General features: G+C 34.9%; 3 protein-coding genes across 3 annotated transcripts; all 3 read left to right on the top strand.

Moving 5' to 3' along the window:
* Positions 1 to 294: 294 nt before the first annotated feature.
* Positions 295 to 10,755, top strand: LOC115454325. The gene is made up of 7 exons (XM_037443149.1): positions 295 to 380; positions 501 to 788; positions 875 to 1,123; positions 4,491 to 4,769; positions 9,765 to 9,830; positions 9,908 to 10,417; positions 10,498 to 10,755. The coding sequence occupies exons 1-7, from the start codon at positions 369 to 371 to the stop codon at positions 10,753 to 10,755; spliced, it is 1,662 nt and encodes a 553-aa protein (XP_037299046.1). The 5' UTR covers positions 295 to 368.
* A 2,353-nt stretch (positions 10,756 to 13,108) lies between these two features.
* LOC115455247 lies at positions 13,109 to 14,489 on the top strand. The gene is made up of 3 exons (XM_037443721.1): positions 13,109 to 13,238; positions 13,400 to 13,566; positions 13,874 to 14,489. The coding sequence occupies exons 1-3, from the start codon at positions 13,191 to 13,193 to the stop codon at positions 14,487 to 14,489; spliced, it is 831 nt and encodes a 276-aa protein (XP_037299618.1). The 5' UTR covers positions 13,109 to 13,190.
* A 7,608-nt stretch (positions 14,490 to 22,097) lies between these two features.
* On the top strand, positions 22,098 to 24,064 carry LOC115453933 (cuticle protein 19). The gene is made up of 4 exons (XM_030182661.2): positions 22,098 to 22,163; positions 22,432 to 22,857; positions 23,289 to 23,455; positions 23,726 to 24,064. The coding sequence occupies exons 1-4, from the start codon at positions 22,152 to 22,154 to the stop codon at positions 23,772 to 23,774; spliced, it is 654 nt and encodes a 217-aa protein (XP_030038521.2). The 5' UTR covers positions 22,098 to 22,151; the 3' UTR covers positions 23,775 to 24,064.
* Positions 24,065 to 26,295: the final 2,231 nt, after the last annotated feature.

Here is a 26,295-nt window from a genome sequence, read left to right as displayed (position 1 = left end):
ACCAAAACTTATTACTAAAATTAAGAAGGATCTTCAATAAATAAGAGAATTTTGAGTGTTGTATAATTATGAGTAAAATAAGTTTCAGGGCAATATTCAGCCAGTTCCATTGTATGAATAAATATGAGATACCAAAAGTACATTCTATTAATTAATAACCTACATAAAGAAATTCATACTAATAGAAAGGTCTACGCAATGCAAAAACCGCACTTATTATTTTATTAGGCAGGTTTGACATACATGACGATAGAAGGTCATTCGAAGCACGTTTGGCGACCTCCACCGTTTGCGATTTTGATATAAAAGCTCTTAGCACAAACGCTTAGATATCATTCATCAGTTGACCAATTCAGAGCAAAAACAAAATGTTCTCTAAAGTACGCTTCGCATTCAAATTAAAAATATTGCACTTATAGTAACAAAACATAATAAAAATCTTACGTGCATATTATATAAAATACTTTAATAATCATAATATATGTTGTGTTGTGTTGCAGGTAGTAGTTCTGTGCGCCTTGGTGGCAGTGTCGCAGGCGGGAGTCCTAGTTGCGCCCGCGCACTACTCCTCCGCCGCGTCAGTGTCGTCCCAGAGCATCGTCCGCCACGATGAGCTCGCGCCTGCCGCCTACCACGCTGCTCCCGCATCCGTCGCCTACCACGCTGCCCCCGCAGCGGTCGCCTACCACGCCGCCCCCGCAGCCGTCGCTTACCACGCCGCTCCCGCACGTCTTGCCTACCACGCTCCCGCCGCTGCCGTGCTCGCGCACCGCGAGGACCAGGAATTCGTGAGTTTTAAACATTATTAATTGATTTACATTTTTTAATTTATACATACAATACAATTGCCCAATAAAACAATTTCATTCCACAGGCTCACCCCAAATACGAGTACAACTACTCCGTTGCTGACAGCCAATCTGGAGACAACAAGTCCCAACAGGAGTCCCGCGACGGTGATGTCGTGAAGGGATCTTACTCGTTCCACGAGGCTGACGGCTCCATCAGGACCGTGGAGTACTCCGCTGACGACCACAACGGTTTCAACGCGGTGGTGCACAACTCTGCCCCCACCGCCGCCCCCGCTCACGTCATCAAGGCTGTTCCCGTCGCCCACTACTACCACCACTAAAAAACTATACCTCATTACTATGTTTTACGACAATGATTGTTAACTAATTTATTTATTGCAATATACGGATAACAATTTCTACGAAATATTTTTCGCATACCCTTCATCCCTTACCACTAATTGTCTAACGATAGAACTAGCGAGAGGACCTTTTATTTTATAAGTTCGGGAGCGCAAAAAAATTTTACGCGTTTAAGCTCTTAAGTACCATACTTTGCTATAAATTTTGGATATTATCATTTTTTACCTGACGTGGCTACGGCAAGGCTAGTGTATTTTGCATACTCCCACAGCATTATGTCCTATTGTATTCTTCTGTGGGGCTCTGCTGCAGATCTGCAGACCATTTTTATCTTGCAGAAACGAGCGATTAGAGCTATTTACAACCTTCGCTCTCATGATTCCCTTAGGCAAATGTTTAAGGAGGTGAATATACTGACTTTGCCGGCCGAATATATTTTTCAGAATATAATGTACGTACGTAAAACCTTAGTACTTTTATTAAAAACAGTGACTTGCATAGTCTAAATACCAGAAATAAAAATAAATTGGTTGTCCCTAATCATAGGCTCTGTAAAACCAATAAATCTTTCTTAGTTAATAGCATTAAGTTCTATAATAAACTTCCCTTCGAAATTACCAATTTGACCGAACAAAAATTCAAGTGTTATGTTAAGCGTGAATTAATGTGTAAAGGATACTATACTGTATCTGATTATCTTAATGATAAGACGGTTTGGAAATTTTGTCCTGCACACAATGACCCACCATGTTAGCACACATTAGTAATTAATTAACTGCCTAAAATGTCTTTGTTACATGTCTCACATGCTTTTTTATAATAATGACATTTCTATAGTTCTAATTTGACATAATCATATCATATCTTAATGAAATGTAATTTTTGAAAGACGACCACCCGATCATGTTGTGTTTGCCTGTTCAATATCACTATTTTTTTTTCTTTTCTCATGATTGAAAACTATGATTGTAAATGTAGGCGAATGCACGCTGTACGCCGTTATTTAAGTATGAATCTATGTTCTCTTTATTTGCTATCGCTAATTTTATTTTATGCCGCTCCAGGTTTAGTCGATTGAATTTCATCTTATCCCATGTTAACGGTGATGTGCGTGCATTAGCTTATATAACTATTGTGACTATGTACAAGAAAGACTTCGAAAAAAATATAAAAGAAGTACTGAACAATTGATGACAAAAAAGAAAGCCCGGAGTTTCTTTCTGCCTTTCTTCTTCGGGTAGTCATCACTTAGGTAGCTAGTGAAAGGCTGGTAGGTTAGCTAGGTTAGGGCTCATGTCCTCGCCGGTGAGGATCGCGACGCGTTATTTCCCCCTACTTGCCAGCCCGAGCTGGTTACTTCGGTTTGTACCTAGTCTTTTGTATAAACTTTATCCCTAATTTAAAAATCTCCATAGTTATATAAGTGATTTTAATAGTTGTTTAGAAATAATAATTATTCTTATTCTTTGTTTTGACGTATCATAAGTGCAACTTTGTTCGCCTACGTGATAAATAAAGTATTTTATTTTATTTTATTTTATATTATACTTAATTATTAATCTATATTATCTATTGTATTATTAAAAGCCTAGTATTTCAATTACATACATACATTTTTTATTTATAAACACATAAAAACTAAACTATCAATTAAATGAATATAATCATCTATAGAAAATATTCATATCCATGAACTGCTCAAAACGTATATTAAGATTGAACTTGCTAAAGGATTTAATAGTTTTGTAATATTTTCCATTAACAAGGGAACAGTGTCGCATCGGAGTCCTTAACAGTTTCATTTAGACCGTTTAGAATCCTAGAATATTTTGAAATGTATCCATTTATCATATTACTAGCTGTGTCCGCGGCTTTGTCCGCGTGGAAATCAATGTGTCACAGTTTTTTTCCCGCGTAAATCCTGACCAACGAGATTTTTTACAACCACGCGACTTCTTTAACAGTAATCGTTATATTTCAGTTAATTTACACAAAACCGTAATGTACTATTAACCTAAACCTTGCTTAAGAATTACACTGTCTTTCAGTTAAAACCGTACAAATTCTGTACTGTAAATTTTAAGAAAATCGATCACATACAGACAGATAGCTTTTGGGGATTTTTTTTTTACGAGTATAATATGTATATAGGTAGATACTTTATTAACATAATTTATTCTGTGCATATCAGTTTCAAGTCTAATAGTATTTATGAGCATCATTGTTTCAGCTAAATACTATTGTTCTTTATGAATCGACGACTGTATCTTGCATACTCATACATTGACGAAGCCACAGACAGTCTAATAATTTCGTAATGTTCCTGTACAACATTTAAAAAACAACATAAATAATCAAAATCATTTGCTTATTTGGCGTAGATGTAGTTACTAAAACAAAAATTATCACGTAAAATTACAGTTTATTTAAAATCCTACTTAATTTTTTTTTTACAAGATTTCATTTAACGCTAGCCAAAAGTCATGATGGCGTTATATTCTCTGTCGTTAGGTTATAAAATTAAATTTCAAGACGCCTTAAAAACATAACAAAAAAATCAATTTCTAAAACAGTCTTACAATTCGATAAAACATAAAATAATATATTAAGGCGGATCTAATTACCTAATTACCAACAAACAAGTTTAATATACGTTGCATTTAGATGCTGAAAATCAATGTAAAAATATTCTGACAAGCTTTTTGGAAATTCATGGTATTTTAAATGACGATAGAAGGTTGCAAGTAACCTGTTTGACTGCCCTTAGAACCTTCACGAATTAAGAAATCACAGATATGATGGATTGTATAAAAGCTTTTGTTGCGGTATCAGAATTATCAGTTAGTTTTTGAACACTGTATAGTAACTATTAAAATGTTTTTCAAAGTAAGTTCTCCTTGATAGAAGCAACCATATAAGTTGGATTTTTGAGATGGAACAACAAGGGTAGCAGCCTCTTTTACCACTGTAGCTACAAGACAACTTTCTTTCGAAACTATACATAAATTTTGAGACATTAAGATCTGCAATTGCAGATTTTGATTTCAGCTAGAAAATGGGCAATTTATACACAAACTTTTTTGATGCCAATCGATACTATTCCATATAGGGATCAAAAGGTTCTATGGGACCATTAGAGATTTGAGTACCTTTCAGGTCAAAAATTGAAAAATAAATCTTCATATAATACATGTATCAAGATGTGGATATGGATCTGCTACTTCATTCTGGTTTTAACATTACAAAACTTAGAATTCAATCAGCCATCTCAAAAATGTATCTGCATATTTCGCGTGTAATATTAAGAAATATAAAATATTATTAATAATGTTGCAGGTAGTAGTACTGTGTGCTCTAGTGGCAGTATTGCTGGCGGCTCCCTATGAACATCATCCTAAATACGAGTTCCACTACTCCGTCGTTGATGCTCACACCGGGGACAACAAGTCCCAGCAGGAGTCCCGCGACGGTGATGTCGTGAAGGGCTCTTACTCGTTCCACGAGGCTGACGGCTCCATCAGGACCGTGGAGTACTCCGCTGACGACCACAACGGTTTCAACGCCGTGGTGCACAACTCCGCCCCCACCGTCGCCCCCGCCCACGTCATCAAGGCTGTCCCAGTCGCTCCTTACTACCATCATTAATTAACATTAAAAACTATAATTTATTTATGTCGTAATTATACGGATATAATATAATTTGTATTATTTTTTACTGTTTCTGACACTGTTTTACTGAAATATTCAGCATGGACGTATATTCTATAGACACGAACGTCCATATAAACTAAGTATTTATTTTTGGAACTTGCCAACAAAATACGCCGGTTGGAGAATTTGAAAACCAAGCGCGCAAGATTCTGCACATCATTGAATTTCTTGAAGAGATGTCGTGACCACAATCTCATCCCTACGTGTGTCAAGCTATCACCTAAGAAATACATACGAGGGAGCGCTAAAATTCTTAACCAGGCGAGTACAAAACTGTTACGAGCTACCATACACGAAACACGATCCGACCTCCAGTACATAAATAATTGTGTTGAGATTATATCCAATGAATTGAAGACAGAGTTGTCAGCATTTGATTTTTAAAAATTGCATCGAGACCTTAAATAAGCGCGAAACTTCCAAATATAATGAATGCAAAAACAAACATATAATAAAATATAATAAATTACAATCAAAATTATTTGTCGATAATCTTAAAAACACCGAGTGTAGGAATGGAACGTGCGCGACCATAGATAAGATACACTCCCGCGCAAACCATAGACAACGCGCAGTAATAAATCTGTCAAAACAAACATTGGACGAAAACACAATTCAGGTTTTATCGAAAGGCTTAAATTTTGCTGTTACTCCACGAAGGATACCGTATGAAGACATTATTTGCAATGTTGAGAATAGTCTCTTCAAAAATAACTTGAAACAGGAAGATTCGGAGGCGATACGCCAAGACATTTCGTCAATTTTGCGTCAAAAGAAAGTGCCGAAACCAAATCTTCCAAAACACGAATATATCGCTTTAAAGAACTTGCGATCGATGAAGGATAAAAGATTACTCCGATAAGTTAAATCTTGATGTAAACTTGCTCGTTCCTTCGTGTGCAAAACCGCCTAAACTGTATGGGTTGCCGAAAATACACAAATTAAATGCTCCGCTACGTCCCATAGTGAGTCAAATCGACACACCAACCTACAGATTGGCTCAGCACGTAGCAAAAGTGCTTTCACCACTTAGAGGAAACACTAGAGCGTCTGTGAAGGATTCATACCAATTTGTCAGCGATATTAAAGACCTAAAATTAGCTGACAATGAAACTATGGTCAGTTTTGATGTCCAGTCTCTCTTTACGAGCTTACCAGTACAAGATTGCATCAGAATTGTATCTAAGAAGTTAGCAGAGAATAACATTCCTGTGGAATATGCAGAACTACTCCAACATTGCCTTACATCTGGCTATATGTTGTGGAATAATCAGTTCTATGTACAAGTTGAGGGGTAGCGATAGGCTCCCTGTATCTCCGGTAGTCGCCGATATATTTATGGAGGACTTCGAGGAGACAGCCCTGAGTACAGCCCCGGTCACTCCAAGGTTTTATAAACGGTACGTAGACGATACTTTCACAATTTTACCATCTGATAAAGTAACTGCATTTTTAAATCACCTTAACTCCATCAACAATAAAATCCAATTTACTATGGAGTTAGAACACAATAAATCTCTTGCTTTCTTAGATGTTTTAATCATCCGTAATCCTAATCAGACCTTAAGTCATACTGTATATCGGAAACAGACCCATACTGATAAATATCTGAACGGTGAATCTCATCACCACCCAAAACAGTTAGCTACCGTGGGCAAATCTTTGTTTCAGAGAGCACAAGGAATCTGTGACGAGAAACACCTGGCCGCTGAGCTGCAACATGTCAAGCAAGTACTGCGAGACAACAAGCTCCAAATTCCACGCCGCCGTCACAGAAACCGAATGAAACCAGCCACAGTTGAACGTGTTCCGGTTGTATTACCATATGTAAGAGGAGTCACCGACAAGATTGGCTACATCCTGAAGCGTGCTTCCATAAAAACTTATTTTAAGCCGCCTAAGAAGATTAGTCAATTTTTACCACCTGTCAAGTGTCACATACCTCTACAAGAACCGGGAGTATACAAAATAGATTGCAACTGTGGCCTCTCTTATATTGGGCAAACAAAAAGAAATATAGGGACCCGCGTAAAAGAACATATAGCTGACGTGAAACACCGACGCTCGACGAAGTCTGCAGTCGCTGAACACTCTGAAGGAGGCGCCAATCATTATCTGCGACTAGACAAGCCACAAATCCTCGCCAAAGAACACCGATTCCTGCCTAGGATAGTTCTGCGAGGCTATTGAAATTAAAAACATCCTAATTTCAATAGGGAAGATGGTTGGAAGCTTGCACAAGCCTGGGATCCAGTTCTACATTTAATTAAATCGGAACCCAAAAGACCGGCTGCCAGACTTCAAGACACTGTGAGCTCATTCTGCGTAGATCGGACCACCAACAGCTAAAATTTAAAAAAAAAAAAAAAAAAAAATTAAAAAAGTTGTATAATTGTAAAATGTAGGTAGATATTGTAACTTTGACTTTACGGATGAACAACACCTCAGTCCCCCGTGACCATGAAGGCTGCAAAGTCTTCGAAACGTCGGGAGAAAATAAAATACTAGCACCGCGATAGAATCCGAAAATTAGTTTAATTTCAATGTCTAACATTCGCGTAAACATAAGAAATCATTAACTAAGTATTTGTTCAAAATCTGAACTAAAATGGCGACCATAACGTCACTGTTGTAATCTATTTATTCACTTGTACAACAAATAATTTTACTTCTTTGACTAATATTTTTTATTCACATCCAGGTTTGCACTTAGACTCGCGTTTTTATATTACGAGCGCCACTTCGTACACAAACAAAAGCATTAATATTGACATCATGCTAAAATCAGTTTGAATGGATTGCAGTTCAATTCAGTTGAACACAATGAATGTTCGGAACGCCAAATCTAGTACGTAGTACATGATATACATCGGTAGATGTGACAAAACTAGTGTCACGTTTACAATACAATAAGACACTGTATTATAAACAGACGCTGGCTCACTATTACAAGGTCCTATGTTATTTTTTATTTATGCCAGTAAAATGAGATTAAAAAATGTATATTGGTAAAATTAGAAAAGCTAAGTCATGGTTTTTCCCATATTTATCTTTGAGGATAAATGGAACTGTTTACTAAAAAAACATAGAATTATGTGTTTCAAAGTAATTTTGGATATTGTATACTTGTTACTACTATCCTAAATAAATTATTTTTATTTTTTTATATTTTTTTATATATATATATCTCAAGTTGTGCAAAAAATATCACGTGCATACGAGTAGAACCTTGTAATAGTGAGGTGACATGTCTAACGATTCTATAATATATTATCACCCACTCAAAAACCGGTTTCTTAATGCCGCTATGAAATAAAAGTTCCTAATACCTTAACATCTGGATGTCCTCACAATATTTTTCAAACAGGCTCGTACCAATAATATCCGGTAACAAAAATCTCGGCCACTTGACATTGTAGGGCTGACGCATATAATTATATGCTCCTTATATGACTTCATACACACATATTATATGCACGCCATACAGACATCCAAATTTCACGGTAATTATGTTAAAAACATACATATAAAAAACACAACTATTTAGTTTTTCTGTTTTAAATTTTTTATGTTTATAATATAACTAAAATTATTTACATTATTTATTTATTGCACTTTATTGTACATTAAAGGTAAAAATACAAACATAAAATAGGAATAATTATAAAATTAAATTACTCCAATACAAAAGTTACGCAAATACAAAACTGTAATATAAACTGCACCAATAAAAATAATGCTTATTAGTATCATAATAATAGTAAGACGTCTCAATAGTGTGCTAATAGTCCAAAATTAGATGGGAGCAAGCTTACATAAAACGAGGCCAAAATATTGCGACCGATCTGTCAATGTGATTTAAGAACGCAATTAGCCATACATTTTGGTAATGAAACTACTTTCAAAATCTATTTTAAATGCAGTTGCTGAAATTCTATCAATGGCACAAAAACGTGTTCACGAGTTGAAAATATGTTATAGATAAGGTATAGGTTTTTAAAGCGGATATTTTTCTGTGGCACTTGAATCAATTTTCTTCAATAAAACTATGTGCAACTTAAACATTTTAAGAACAATTTAGGATAGTTCCAGCTACGGCCGTTCATAGAAATTTGAGACATGAACTATGAACTAACTTAAAAAATATAACAGCCAAATAAAAGACACCTATATTATTTATGAATTATGTTTATTAAATATTATTGTAATACATACTACGACTATTACTCATAGAGTATTTTACGAATACTGTCTATTGCAAGATCGAGGGATGTGACGATTCGCCCATATTCGATTACTTACAAAAGTACGACAGCGCATTTCGTTTTTTGAAACTTTTAATAATAGTAAAAAGCTTACACGTTTTAACTATAATATTAAGATGAATTTAAGCACAAACTAAGAAGCTATCTCAAATTATGTTTTAAAGTGTATAAAACCTTTTGTTTTGTAAATTATATATTTTAAATGGAGATACCTCATTATGGATCTCTAATAAAATTACTTATATTAACTTTAAATTATTAATCTAATTTTAACTGGTATTATCGTCTACTACACATTATGTAACTTTACAAATTTATTTGACTATGTAATTTACTCTACTTATATAAATTATTAAAACTATTTGAGTAAGTAATTAAGTAATTTAGCGACATAGTTTCTAATGCGACCAAAGACAAACTGTAATTTAATAATTAATACATTTACCCAATAATTAAAATCTCCATACCACACCATGTAACGTAACATTCGGATTACACGCAACGTTACTGCATCTTTTGAAACAAATTAGTGAATGGATTGATTCGCAAAACTATGTGACACGGAGCAAGGTCGTGATCTTGCTTGACAACTTCCACTACTTACATGTTAAACATACCACGACATGTGGTATAAAAAGTAGGCACATGTCTTAACGAGCATCATTCAGTACCTGATCACTTCAGCAAAATGTACTCCAAAGTAAGACAAGTGAAAAACATCTGAATATATATAGAAAAAATCAATACACGATATAATAATATTATCTATCTTTGCAGATTGTAGTTCTGTGCGCGTTGGTGGCGGTGTCCCAGGCCGGTCTGTTGGCCGCGCCCGTGCACTACTCCCCCGCCGAGTCCGTCTCATCCCAAAGCATCGTCCGCCACGACCAGCCCCAGGCTGCCAAGCTCGTAGCCTCCGTCGCTGCCCCCGTGGCCTACCACGCCGCTCCCGCTGCGGTCGCCTACCACGCCGCCCCCGTCGCCTACCACGCTGCCCCCGTCGCCGTCCATGCTGCCCCTGCTGCTCGTTACTCATCCGCTGCCTCAGTCTCCTCCCAAAGCATCGTCCGTCACGATGAGCCCCAGGCTATCCAGTACGCCGCCCCCGTTGCCAAGCTGGCCGTAGCTGCCCCCGTCGCATACCACGCTGCTCCTGCCGCTGTAGCCTACCACGCTGCTCCCGCCGCCGTCTCCTACCACGCTGCCGCTCCCGTAGCCTACCGTGCTGCTGCTCCCGTAGCCTACCATGCCCCCATCGCTAAAGTCGTCGCTCACCAGGAGGAGCTCGTAAGTTTATATCCTTGAACAAGAAATGCGTAAATTAATATTCATTGTAAGAAATATTGCTACACGTCTATTATTTTCAGGCCTACCCTAAATACGAGTACAACTACTCCGTTGCTGATGGTCACACCGGCGACAACAAGTCCCAGCAGGAGTCCCGCGACGGTGATGTCGTGAAGGGATCTTACTCTTTCCACGAGGCTGACGGCTCCATCAGGACCGTGGAGTACTCCGCTGATGCCCACAACGGATTTAACGCCGTGGTGCACAACTCTGCCCCCACCGCCGCTCCCGCCCACGTCATCAAGGCCGTGCCCGTCCCTCACTACTACCACCATTAAGAACTACAAAAACGTATTGTTTAATTCGAAATGACTGTTGGATAAGTTATTTATTGGAATATATACGATTGATAACGAATACATTTGGCTTTTTATAACATACATCAATCCTTATAATATTCCGTGAACAAATAATTATTAGCTTACAATATGACTAGTCAAATAATGCTATTTGCCAAAATGCATTTTTTTTCATTTTCATTCATTTTTTTCTAATATATCGCACTGCATTATCTCGACACGATCCATAAACACAGGTAGATGTTTTTAATGTTATAATTATAATCAAGAAAGTGCTCACTGACAAATTTAGTAAATTATGTAGTGTACTGACATCAAGTCTTAAACTACTACTTAATCGAGTATACCTCTATTTAAAGTACATCCAGCACAAACTAGACCCAGGCAGCTCTTGACAGGTCCCTCTAGGCACATTTAGGGGAGGCCTGATTTCTGTAGTGCACTTTATGTGACTGACTATGATGATGAATCAAGTAGTACTCAAGATTCACTAGCTATCTTTGAAAGCGTTACATAAATATTTAAACATTATTACTTACTACACACCATATTATTATATTAATATCAGAAAATTCTTATCTTGTATGAAAATAATCCCAGTGAAGCTAATGGATTACCATTTCTTATTTGTTCGAATTCATGCTAAATACGTTAAAAATACATTAATAATATTCTTTAAAAAATATCCAAACAATTGTTCTTTTTCTAACTACATTACGCTTACCGTCATCTTAAACCAATTAAATATCTCTTCTGGTTAAAGCCAACTCAATTATTTCCCTATAGCTACAATTATATTCATTCATTTAAAATGTATTTTTTATCTGATATACAAAAGTAATATCGAATGGAACATCGTAACAGAAATTCATCGACGCTATTGAAATGTGCCGATGGCTCGTGTGATAATGGAAACCACTCTCTTTCGTAAAATTTTTGTATGTTATATCGCATTATGGGTGACCGGGGCATTCTGATTCCTACAAAATGCTTAGCAAAGCTGTTTTTTTTTGTTTTTGACGTATGTATTTGTTACGTAAAATAGTCTTTAATTGGAATTGTATTTAGATTGATAAATGCTAATAAGACATACTTCTTTTATTTTATCAAAATACACATCGTTAGATTCCATTTGATGTAAAATATTTTCTCCTATCATTAAAAGAATTATAAAAAAAATCCAGTCCATGTAAACATAACCAAGTAAAACGAATAATTATTTATATGACAGAAAAGCCTCGTCTCCTCTCTATATCTAAAAAAAATTCAATGGCTCCTTTGATATTAGATTAAGATGATATGATAACTAGTACCCTACTTTCAGATCGATTAACATGGACATACCAGAAAGAACATTAAAGAATATAATAAAGCTTATAAATCTAAATCCTATAAAGGTTATAAATTCACAAGATTATAAATCCAGCGCCACGATGTTGGACCATGTTGCTCACCATAATTTATTTGGTTTAGGCCCGACAAAGAAGAAGGTCGGCACACGCTAGTTGCAAGTCGCTTTTGACAGATCCGTCTGGAGTTCATCGTCAAAAAGGGCTTTGTTCACCAGTGAACTTCGTATGGCTGACAATGGTGCCCAACCAATTGTATGAAATTTCTTATGCGAATAATGGTAACTACTTACCTTAAAGATATTTATTTCGCATATTCCTGAACAAGTTTTCTTTATTTTATTCTGACAGCAAACTCACATCACGGCAAAGACAATGTTCACCAGCAAGATGCGTTGTATTATTTGATGATCGATACAATTATGTCGGTCTACGATATTTAAATTCTATAGCTCATATCGAAATCAACTCTTGATTATATCGTGTTAAACTATTGCGTAAAATATACCAAGACAAGACAACTATTGTAAAGATGAGACAATATTAAATAAAAGAAAGATCCACATTATTCCAAATATTTTGTATATAAAAAACAAGGTGATGTCCTAGTAAACTTCCTACACAATGAACACAATAGTAAAAGTAGATACGGATTTAGATATAGTCCTCTCTATTCCAATGCTTACTTTTAACAATAGTACCTGCTATAATGGCAATGATTTAAAGAAATTTATGTAATAAGTGTTAGAAAAGTATAAAATGGTTTATACTTGTGGGTGTTGTCAACAGTCTCCTTGTACATTCTGTTGGCGACAGTTCACCATATGATTTGCACAATGTTTACAAAGGCAAAGTATATTCTTTTTGATGGCTTCTTCAAGACTATGCACTTTTTATTTTTCGATAAAATACATCAATCATCAAAAAGAGAAGCTATATTATTATATCGTTACTTTTCAGGTTTTATTATTCATTTACTTTGCGAGTGCAACTGCAGTTTTTGTCGACCCTGACGAAAATTACAAAGTAAAATCCTTGGCAGATGATGAATACAAGGGTTGGCAGATGTTCAAAGTTTACCATCCACCGAGTTCACAATACAAATATGAAAACGTAAGTTGACACGATTAATTGGGTTATTATCACATAACTTCTTAAAAGGGTAATTAAACTAAGCCGGTTTTTTTTTCGTTAAAAAATGTATTTTAGGCAACGGAAATAAATAATAGTACCTGTATGTAATAAATATATATAATTTATCGCATTGTTTTCAGGCATACCCAAAATACGAGTTTGAATACGCCGTATCCGACAGGAAGACTGGTGATCACAAAACCCACCGCGAGTCACGTGATGGCGACCGCATTCGTGGCGAATACAGCCTTGTTGAACCCGACGGTTCGCTGCGGAAGGTGCAGTACCACGCCGACGACCACAATGGGTAATTATATAAAATCAATTTATTACGAATTCAAACGTGAAATATTGTTTTACGACCAAAGATTCAGAAAAGGAAATCTCACGCTTGATTAAGTTACCTTACAAGTAATTGCAGGCAAGGTTTAAAGGGTCGAATTACCCTTGGTTTTAAATTTAGTCTCATAAACTTCATGAAGGTTAATAAACATCGGTTTGAGAGCTCATTATAACAACTAAATACTCATAAATAATAGGTACTATAACTTCGATAACAAGGATGTTTTTGTTGCTTTGGTCAAGCACTAATATACATTTTATTTGTCTTCCAGATTTAGCGCAGTAGTCAGCAAAGGAGCCCTTAAGCATGGAGATCATGCATTCTCAGTTTTTGGACACACTAGACATTTCTATCCTATTGGACATGGCATTAAAATAAACCACTACTTTCCAGAAAAAGGTCACCCTAACCCAAACGTCCAGAAAACTCAGAATACAATTACAGAAGCAGTAAACAATAAACCAGTGCAGGAAACTGAGGTAGAATCTACACCAATCCCAAAAGATGAATCAAAATTAGTTTTGGATGATTCCAGTGACAAATTAGTGCTATTCAAGGCTGGAAATACCGATATTCCTTTTAAAGAAGAAGTTCCAGCAGCTAATAATGAACCAGCAGAAGAAGCTCCGATTGCAGTAATTCCTACTGTTGTGTCAATGATTTTAGGTAATACAGAGAAAGTCACCATTGATGATCAGAATGATCTGCTTGAGCAAAATCAAGAAGATGTTCAATCATTAGGACAGACGCCGGCCTCAGAAATTTATGAGGGCCCCAGTTTAGAAGCGGAGTCTGGTGGGGAAATCAACGAAAAGAAGGAAGAAACTAATGATGATTCTGAAGTAGCGTCATCTTATTATCATTCAAAATTCTACTATTTTTATTAAATAAACACTTGTAAATAATAGTCATATTGTAATTAAGTAATTTAGATATTAATATAAATTGTGCCGTAAAGTAAATGAATAAATTAATATATTGTTAATAAACTCGTTTTTGCGTACAGCACCACCTTCATTCACTTGCACTTTTTAAAAAACGAAAGTACTCGTGTTAAGTTCGTCGATCCACTTTGTAATATACTAAATATGTCACTAGATGGCATTAACATCAGCTGAATGCATTTTTACGTACAAACTATAGGTGGCGCCGTGAACAGTGAAAGTAAACTGTAAAATTCTCCTCACATAACAACGTCATTTTGGTCGGTCCTCGTTCGCGTAATGTTACTATACATAATATAAACAAACAGTTAACAAAGTTTCATACTAAGACAGTTTATTAACAATAATTTACGCCTTGGAAAATTGGAAAAGTATTTAATCGTCATATTGTTCTGTATCTGGAGACAGGAACTATTTCCAATTGAAAAATAGAACTCCAGCACGGCCACATATCAAAACTCATAGAACGATTTCCAAATATAATAGGATAGGTTAATTGTATATTTTTTTAGCACCTAGAAAGAAGTTCCATTAGATCTCAAAATATTTAAAATTCCTTATGACTCCGAAACTGTAAATAAAACAGAAAATATTATGAATAATTTATTTGTCGTAGAGTTCTTATGCTATATATTATAAATATGTCTTTAGCTTTCAAAATATTACATAATTGGGGTTGTATAGCTGAGTGGGGTTATAAGATACATTTGCACCTATTTGTGTGAACAAAATGTTACCAATAGTGAAGCAAGTAATAAACAAACTTATCGACACCTTCAGAACAATTCCGAAATAAAGCACTCAAAATATAAGTCATAAATAATATATTATGTAAGTGGCTCGGTGAAACGTTACTCCGATTGGTCCATTTCCTCAATCAATCCAGAAATTTCGATTGTCATTATTTATGGTTATAAGTTTATTGAAGTACCATTACCTACTGCCTTACATTTGATTAATTTAAAACCACTCTAAACAATGTTTCGAGTAAAACATTGTCCAAACATGACGCGCCTGACGTAAACTGTTAGGAAATTTAGTAGTAAGATACCTTGATTACAGAATTAGGTCGTAACATAATCATTGTATAACATACTAAATTATACTCAGCATTATTGTCAAACTAGCAGTGCTTAAAAATGTTAACGTATTTTGCTAACGGTTAAAACTGACATACTGAATTGATAGTGTTTTTATAATTATAGCAATAAATAACACCTTATCCTTTATACTAACATCTAACTACCCATATCGGTTACTAATCATTATATCAACTAGTCATTGTTTTGTTAATACATTATTTGTGTGAAATAATATAGTTACTGACCACTGATAAGGTTAATAGCTGGAAAAAATATTTATTTTTAGGGACATCTAATATCCATTTACATGTTGGTCACATATGCATGAAAGCTTCGGTACTTCGTTGCGTGCGATATGAACATCAAAGATGTGCCGTCGCAAATCTTTGCCGTGTTTTCAACATTAAGAATTCTCTTATGTTAATGGATGAGACATGCATGTACTATTCGTTAGCTCATTGCAACATTGAACCAAAATATTGAAACACTGCAAATGTTAATTAAAATTACATCACTTTTCGTTAACTTTAATTTGAGGTTGCTTATAAGGCCAGAAACAGAGATAACGCGACATCAAATTATTCTTCATCGTTTAAAAGGAAAAGATGTGTCCAGTTGACCTTAAAGAGGTCCAAAATTTCGGAATCTTTAATATATCATGCACACCTTTCGTTACATTGTTAATCGTAAGTTGTTTCAATGATTTAGTAACTACACGCACTTTATTATAAAGATTTTAACAACTTTTTTAATTACATTAACATTATGAGCAACATTTCGTAAACTTTACAACCAGTGCAAAACGCCATTCGAAAGTTTTAGTGTTATGTATATGCAAATATATTATATAAAATTTCACATTAAAATTTCCTTTCTTGTTCCAATGTTAATAACAAAATTGCGTTGGTATCATATGTTAGTCACACGACGAATATTTGAGTTGCTTTGTGACGGTTTTTTAATCAAGCTTTGTATTGTTGCCCAACCATTTGGCCTTGAGCAAACTCGAGATGCTCAACATAAGCAACACCTTTATTAACACTGGGAAACGTTTACACCCTACAAGGACATAGCATCTCTTTTCACCTTTAGGAGTGCCCTTAAGGGTATACAAGGTTATGCTTCATTTCGCCCCTTGTATTACATTATGTTCAACATACTAATGTTGAGTATCAAATTGCGTGTCAGCTATTGCTTAATAATACGTGAGTACGTGGTTGTAGAATTATCCTACACTAGCTTTTGCCTGCGGCTCCCCCCGCGTGAAATAGGTATTCCGGGATATATATTTTCCCAGGATAAAAATAGCCTATAGTACTTACAAACAATGTAGCTTTCTATTAGTAAAAGAATCGCTTTAGTAATTCTTGAGATTACCGCGTTATAATAAAGAAACTAACCATTCAGCTTTATATATGACTATAGATTAAAAAAATCTAGGTAAACTGATCTATCATATTTGATTACTATAAATAAAACATGCTTACAATTACATCGTATTAGTTCAAGAGAAAACAACGAGCTCACTTATATCTAGATTAATTACTGAAACTAGTTCGCATCGTGACTTGCATATTTGCTAATTTGTCTTTACATTTATTGCAGGTATTATGTCACATTACCTTAACAAAAACTTCATTGTATTTATTTTCTGCACTATATTATAAAGTAAAATAAATTCATGTCATATCGCAGCTTATTATTTAATAAATAACACGAAAAACCGTTAACATTGCGATTTAAATCTTTTAAATAGATATTGCTAACGTCACATATAGTAATTAATATTATTTTTAGCTAGAAAGCAGCTTACTGACTGCAAGTGTAAAGGTATTTCCTACCTGCGCAAAAAACTTGCCACAATATATTGTTTGTATAACTCCCTTTCTCAGATCAGCTGATTAAGTACAGCAGTAGCAACCGTCAAAGCACGCAATATCTCGCTGGCAACATCATGTTACAACTAATTTATCAGCTACTCTTGAAGTAATTCTGCCGCACTAGGATAAAAACAATTTACTCATTTCCTCATGGATCAGTAAACAACGTTTTTGCTATCAATACATTCCTATGATTTATTGATATAAGGTTTCCTGTCAGTAATTAATAATTTACGTTCCTCTATAATTTCCCCGGGATAGAAACTAAGTGTTTGCCAACAATTTAATCTATTGCTAAGTTAAAATTCAATAAAAACACAACCGCCGCTATAACATAGGAGGTAATTGCGATCGTAAAAACGTGATTGTTTTTATTTGGTAATATCTTAACATACTAGCACCTTCAAATTTAATACGTTTTACTTGTATTGAGCATGAAGGATTCTTTGATGTAATTGATTTTATGTACGTATTATACACCATTAAAATTAACAACTTCGTTAAACCAATACCTATACAGAACTAACACATTATGAAGCTGTATTAATAACAATAACCTCCTTTTTGTAATGTATTTAAAATCAACGTAAATCTAAATTGCGTATCGAAAAGTAACACAAATAGCACCTTTAGAACTAAAGTGATCTAACTCAAAATTTATTTTCTGATATTGTTAAAAATACTACCTTCCAAAGCATGCTCTATAACACTATGACGAGAAAAAGCCAAAATTATGGCATAGAAACAGAGATTCTCACTTTCGACGACCGCCCAATTTATTGCCTCCTATATTGTTTTTAAATCTTTTTTATTCGTTTCCCACAAATTGTATTTCTTGAGTTAGTTCACCATAGTTCTAGGAGTGCGATTAATAACCTACGCTGGATATATGTCAAGAAAGTATGAGTTCCAAAATTTCCAAATAATAGACTAAAATAACACGATAACATTCAAATACATATCATAATCATTATTATTTGATGATCTGATAAACTGAACATGTAATAACATGTTAGTTTGTATGTTTTATAATGGCACCATCAAATTACGTACAAAAAAAATGTGTACGTAATCAGATGCCTTCTTACATTCATCGTTTAAAATGAACTGATGATAATAACAATATAAACCCGTTTTGGAACAGATGAGTCAGCAAAATATGAGTGTTCTCTTTTTATTTAATATAAATTGTCAGTGTATAGCATTACTATAGTAAACTTCTAATCATTATCAGTTTAAAGATACAAGCTAAGCTGAGTTCAGGACTCTTAGAATTGTGATGTCAATATTTGTTACTTTTGATAATAAACTTTTATTATTGTTGGTATTATTAATATGGTATTATATTTATCGAGATTCATATTTGTTCCGCTAGAATTAGTACATTACAGAAATACATTTTATCCCATAATCATTTACAAATTCAAAAATAAATTATTTAAAAAAACTTTCGACATATAATCAATATTCGCTTTTAAATCAACATAAATACGCTTTCACAAACACAAAGAGATGAAATACTAAAATTATTCAACTGTCGTCCAAATTCCTTGTGATTAGATCAAAACTACATCCATAGTAAGAAGGCTCAGGCATAACAGTGAATTATAAAGGCCGATTACTTCAAAGCAATGCAAAATAGTACGTTCTATTACGATAGATCTTATTGTTTTTCAGTCGAAAATGGACGCCAACAAGACTTGTCCCAATAAGGTCGAAAATCCACTATTCCGAGCTCGTTTATATCCAATGCATCTGTATGAAGCATAAACCTAAATTAGTATATTGAATACCAATGCCTTCATCAAATACTTGATCTAGTTGTAATGTACGTGGGTTTTAGATTTCGAATATGGCAATACTTAGTCTGGGTTTATCTGACACGATTTCTGTCTGACAGATTTTCACAAAGGGATTAACGTTAGGTATAACTATGAGGCCTGCCGTGAAAATAATCTAAATCTAAACATATTTAAAAATGTGTTGCTACTATACTACATAGGATAAAATCATAGCTGCCTTCTCACTTACCATCAGACAAGCGGCTTCGTTTATTCATCATTTAGTTTATAAAAACGATAATAATATGCTACAAAACTTCCTCTATATTAGCCAATGCCCAAGCGTATTGGACACAACAGTCATCAGATACAACTATCAAATAGAACACGATGAAAAACAATTATTAAACAATCCAAACGACGCAGCGACGTAAACAGTAAGCGACAAAGATTTGCGCATTATTCACAACAGCTGGCCCAGTTTAATACCAGGAAGTGTATTGGACACGATAGTTCCCAATTTTCATAAGCCCTCAAACGTTTATGTAAGCGTGTATATCTTGGAAGTAGCTTATAAAATATTTGTGCTTATAAACTGGCTTATCTATAAATAGTTGATATAAATTGATGGTGGCATGCGTAAGAAATCAACTTAACTCCTTGCTAGTGATGTGCTAGGTGTTCTTATTTTAAACACGTGCCTAGTTTAAATATGAATTTGGAACATTTAAGTTCTCCATTTTTTTAAACTGTTATTTTTAACTGGGTACTTGATTCATCATTAAAAGAATAAAGAACTAACTGATTACCTCTGAATTAGCCTAATGGATTAGATATAAGTCGTGCATAATTATCCGCTTGCATAGTAGCTAAAGTATTTAAATTCTAAGAAGCAAACGCGAAAGCACATGCAGTGCGTTAATAATTTAGACACGAATATAGAACAAACGAAAGCGTTCGGTTATAAATCTTATGCATGTTGGTGCTGCTTCAAATAATGAAGTTTTATTGAGATTGATGAACTATGTGTCTAGAAAAATAGTTCAAACATTTAAGATAGACCATACTGATATTATATATGCCGAAGTTGGTGAAGACGTTTCGATTTTTAGATGATGTACCTACACAGATGGATCATGTCTGATAACCAGAACGTAGTCTATATCTAAAGACAAACGTGAAATATATCAACGGCTTGCAAGCTAATTGATTTAAATGACATTATTTTCGAAAATTAAGACTCAAGTTGTTGTTGTTGTTGTTCAAAAATAGAAAAAAATCTGATGGGTCCAAATATATGTAAAGCCTAATGTCCTAAATAAATTTTACATGAGACAATAAGCCTGGGAGCCGTCGATATGCATTGCTACGTTAAAATTAGAAAAAGTACTTAGCTAAACTTATATTTCTCATCGTGGCCGAAGTGGCCAGCAACATTTAATTTATAATATTTGTATATCAAACCCAGAAGTGTAGACATATGCAAACCTCCAGCATCACTACTCGCGGATAAACATTAGTGGCACGCAAATTAATGCTCTATTAACTAACGAAAGCACTACGCCTTTAGGTAACCGCTTGCAAGTTGGAAAGTAACTATATTAAGATGCATTTATGTAAATTAAATATCGTCCCAAAATGCCTCTTACGTAGTATTCATTTATTTCAAGGTAAAGGCAAATTCTTCTTCAAAGGATCCCGTCGAATTGCAATAACAGATGTGAAAAACATTTTTTATTTCATAAGGAATGGTAATGTCGTTAATCGTGTACCATCTATCTTACTCAAAATTAATCACTTTTTCGAGGCTGTTTTTAAAACTCATTATTTATTCAAGACGTTTCCATTTATTTATGTCCTTATTTTTACTTTTAAAAATTGACAAATCGACAAGTTTTCTATAAGGATGTAAAGAATTGTGCGAAAATAGTTACACTATGAAAAAGTTGAGGCTTTTCTGTAGTTAGTTTGTTAGGGAATCTTCGTTGATTGTAATTAGCTTCTTGTGCAGTTAAGCAAGGGTTCAGATTGTAATGGTTCGAGATTTTCGAAATTCAATCAATCTAAAGGTAAAGCCAACCTTCATGAGGAAATCAGTCATCGGATTAATTTATAATGCGAGCCTAATATGTTTTCGACATCTTGATGCGTTAGTCACTTCTATGTCATACAAAGACTGGGCGATGCTTAACAGATCGAATGCAATATTTAACTAAAGAGTATGTTAACTCCTAAATATAAATTTAATAAAAATAGAAATGGAATAATTTTATTTATTACTAGGTATTACTAGCAACTTTGGCCGCGTGAAAAGATTGTCTGCTACAAAAGTGATGAAATGAAAAAGATACCAAACTAATAATGAATATGATAAGAAGTAAGAAGTCTGTAATTGTTTTGAATATTATCATCAAATCGTCGAAATCATATTGCAGTGAAAAAAAAATATTTAAATAAAGACATTCGGATGGCATTAAACAAAAAACATTTTCGAGTACTTTGTGCCGGACGAATCTAGCAATTTATATACCCAATAAGGCAATACCAAGTAAAAATTGAAGACCTATCAAAATACTGTCAAAGCATGGCTTATCACCCACTTTTACGCTTGCTCTGATATCAAACGCAAAAAATGTTAACAATATCAACCTCTCACTCGTCCATTTTCTCTACATATTATAGGTATATATTGTTGCGACATTCGATAAAGTGAGCAGATTGGCAACGCGGCAATTACTGTGATCCGATCGGATATCGTCGGGAATAGACCCCCTCCACGGCACCGGCTTATGTTTTGTTTGTTATATAAAAAGACAGCGGTATCAAAGCAATACCAGTCAAGGCATTCGTCTCTAAAGCAAAATGTTGTCCAAAGTAAGCTTACCAAAGGCTAAGTGGAGCAAAAATTTACGTAATGCGTAGGACAATTTCTTACGACGACGTAAACTAGATTACATTGTCAATTGCCGGGTATTAAGCTAGATTCTGGTTTATACTTCGATAGTGAAGCTTTATGCAAATCCTGACTTGTTTGATTAGTTGTCCAGTCATAGAAATGCTATGGGAGATGAAATTAGAGCACTACAAATAATAATAATGTAGGAATTAAAAGAATTAGTTTTAATTAACCTTTTTTCATCAGGTGGTGTTGATGTGCGCTGTTGCGGCCGTATGTCAGGCTGGTCTCCTGCACCATGCCCCTGCTGTGTCATCGCACAGCGTCGTCCGACACGAGCAAACAGTTCACCACGAGTCTCCTATACACTACTCAGCACCCGTGGTCCACGCAGCGCCTGAGATCCACGCAGCGCCTCCTTTCCACGCAGCCCCTGAAATCCACGCAGCTCCCGCGTATCATTCCGCATCTGAGATCCACTCAGGCCATGACTACCACGCGGCTCCTGCGATCCATTCCTTCCACAGCGCACCAGCTATTCATGCAGCTCCCGCCGTACACGCTGCCCCTGCGATCCACGCGGCCCCTGCTATTCACGTCGCCCCCGCGGTCCATGCTGCTCCAGCAATCCATGCTGCGGTTGCCCACGATGACCACTATGTCGATGAATATGTACGCAATTGTTTATTCATTTATTTATGTTATATGACTCGTTCGGTGACGTAGTTGTATTATGGTATGACTGGAGTGTTAAGGTTCGATCCCTGAGTCGAGCAGTGATTTTAGGTTTTTCTAGTCAGTATCAGCCCGATGTCTGAAATTTGTGCCCGATATGGCGATAAGCTCGCTTCCTATCGACGGAATACGTACGGCGAAAAGTGAGTGCACTAGTTGTGCCTCTACTTATCTCTTCTGGGATTTAAGGCATGAATGCGTGTGCATGTTATAAACACCTGCCAAGATTTTCCTACTCTTAAAGTATATACGGCGATAATTAATACTTGCTAATTTTTATGTCAATATTTACAAGCTTGCGAGACCTCATTTCAATCTATAGGTCAATAACAATAACAAACAACCGCTAACAAAGTAAATTTCTTTAGGCTCATCCCAAGTATGGCTACTCATACTCCGTGGAGGACCCTCACACCGGCGACCACAAGTCCCAGCACGAGACCCGCGACGGCGACGTCGTGAAGGGCGAATATTCCCTGCTCCAGCCTGATGGCTCCTTCCGCAAGGTTACGTACACTGCTGATCACCACAATGGGTAAGAGTATACAGCTAATTCTTAACAAAGAGAGAGTATTGATTTTGAAGTCTGAACAAATTGTTTATTATTTAAAAGCAAGATACAACTTTGAATATCTGTTACATTCAATCATTATTCAACACGGAGATAGTAATAATTTTGAAGTCTGAACAAATTGCTTATTAATTAAAAACAAGATAAAACCACAAATATCTGCTACATTAAATTAGCACTGCATCTATTGTGCATATTTGTTCGAGCACTAATTATCCCACTTTTTTTCAATAGCTTCAACGCCGTCGTCCACAACACTCCTCCAGTGATCCACCATCATTAAGACAACGCGTTCGACCCATCTGTGATATTAGTGTTAATACTGTAGCCATGTAGTGATCGAATCTGCAACTCCGATTGTTCTCATGTATGCCTGTGAAGTCGTTCTATTCCTCTTTAAGTGTATGTTTGTAGCTCTCTTTAGAATCTTGATCTTTGTACATAATCTTAAAGTATCTTAACTCTTTAAGGTAGAATGTAGCTCATCGTAGTAGTTCTATTTGGCGGTTCTGGGCAAATCAAAGACATTGAGCTATTTCTACGAATAATAAAGTGTATGTGTGTTATTATAAAGGATTTATTTCTTTCCACCTTATACGGCTATAACTCTAATAATTGCTTTTATGAAAATATATTTTTTTGTGATATTTCACAAATTATACCTACAAGGTAAACTATATTAAATAGGTAAATAGGTACATATAAATTTTATAAATACTTATCACTTATTAGGTGTTTCGTTTATGGTTTACAATAAAGCTATGAAATAAATAAAAAATAAATAAAAAAATCTGATTCTAATGATAAATTCTCCTGTATAAAGGTATTGTAAACAACGAACGACTTCTAATTCTGATCTTACATTGAAGGAATATTGCAAAACGTTAAACTTTTATCTTGTAACATGAATCTAAAACCCGGAATTTTTGCATATCAAAGAGTCAATCGCCATAAGATGACGATCACTTACTGAATCTATATTTTCTATTCTAAGCCTTAAACAGGTCATGCCAAATTGAGCGGGCCATATTAAAAAATGTATTAACGTTTTCAAATTTACCGATCTAGTACGGTTTATTATTTAATTTAAAAACCTTTTTATAACTGAATAAATAAGTATCTCCGCATACTGACGATTAATTTTAAACTTTCTCACAATCTATAACTAGGTTCGAAATTTAAAATCTTATTCAATCACTTCGTAACATTGCCGTTGTCGGTAACAGATAACGCGCCCTAGATATCCATCACAAGGTAGTCTTTAACTAACTGAAAACGACCGTAATCTACAACGATGATGACGCCGATAATCACGTAAAAACTTATATTTTATAACTGAAGGAAACTATAACAGTATTACCTAACGTTGGTAATGTATGACGAAATATGAATAATTAAACAGCAGAAATGAACGCGATTTCTGAAATAACAATTAGATATACAACCGAAAACAATGTAAGAAAGGAAACGTTGCAATACAGTATACATTAAGGCGAATGTTAATTGTACTAAGAGGTCCGGTGGACCGTGAGAATAATCGGCTATCATCCAAATTGCACATAACATTACCATACAATGTCCGAACCGAAATACGGAGTGAAAGCAAATATACCGAACGTTTTCACCACAGCAACTTGCAATACTGAAACCTTATATTAAACGTATCCAGATTAAGCAATTCAGATCAGGTGTAACTCTGCTATAATTAATATACTTCCAAATGCCCATTTGCAACTATTAATATGCAGTATAAATAGAGAATGTAAACAAATTATTTTTCTGTTCGGAAATATTTATTAAATAACATAAGTCGACTATCAAACTATCAGTTTTAATTATGTAGAAATTCGAAGGCAAGCAACTTTATTTTCATATCAATAATTTTCAAGGGTTGGCGCCCTTGAAAATATTAATTACGTTTATGTAGGTAAGGTTTCGTAAGAAAGTGCATATTTAAACCGGATGTAACGTATATTCAACGGCAAGGTGAACAGTAAAACGAGTAGCATTCTTTATAAATTAAACAGGAAATACCACGCTTCAACAGTTTGTGGGATATATCGTTTGTCTGTAAAGTTCTTTTTTATTTTCCTTTTTGTGTGTGGCGAATTTACCTTCTCTTATTACTGCAATATGGTTTAGAGTTGGATATTTGTTTATTTAGTCAAAATATTGGTATCTAAAATGCATAGCCCACATTATAGCATTAACAATCAACGAGTGAGTCTGTTCTTATGCACCATAACATCATGATGATAGTTAAACACGCTGCTAGACCAAGCAGCATAGAAACTTCTGAGAATGCGCGATGTCGATGGAGAAAATACAGAGAGTAGTTGTTTAAATACCAGTGAGACAGCTGTTAAGTTATCCGTTGTTATGTATGTTGTAGCCCAAAATGGTATTCAATGGACCGTAAAGAAACATATAAACTGATGTAGCTTCCTTAAATTTATTTTTATAATCACAAATATTACAATGAATTTGTGATAGTTAAACTTCGGTAAAAGATAACTTAACAAGAGTGACCAAAACCGCGTTTGGTGATTTGAAATGCCTGATGCGTTAGGAGTGCGTTTAAAATAGAAATAAATAAAATTAAGTGGACGATCGCTTGGAAGCACAAAATGCAAACGTGGTTCTATGGATTCGATTTATGAGTAAATTATTTAATAACACTCCACGCCATTCCAGCCTCATATACCATTTCGGAGAAAACACGCTGATCAAAGACTCCATGGTACCCATTGTATACTCATAAAAATAAAGAATAACGAACGATGACACATTTAAAGGTATTCTGA

This window comes from Manduca sexta, chromosome 26, assembly GCF_014839805.1.
Source record: "Manduca sexta isolate Smith_Timp_Sample1 chromosome 26, JHU_Msex_v1.0, whole genome shotgun sequence".
Classification (NCBI taxonomy): Eukaryota; Metazoa; Arthropoda; class Insecta; order Lepidoptera; family Sphingidae; genus Manduca; species Manduca sexta.
This window is presented reverse-complemented; position numbering and strand designations above follow the sequence as displayed.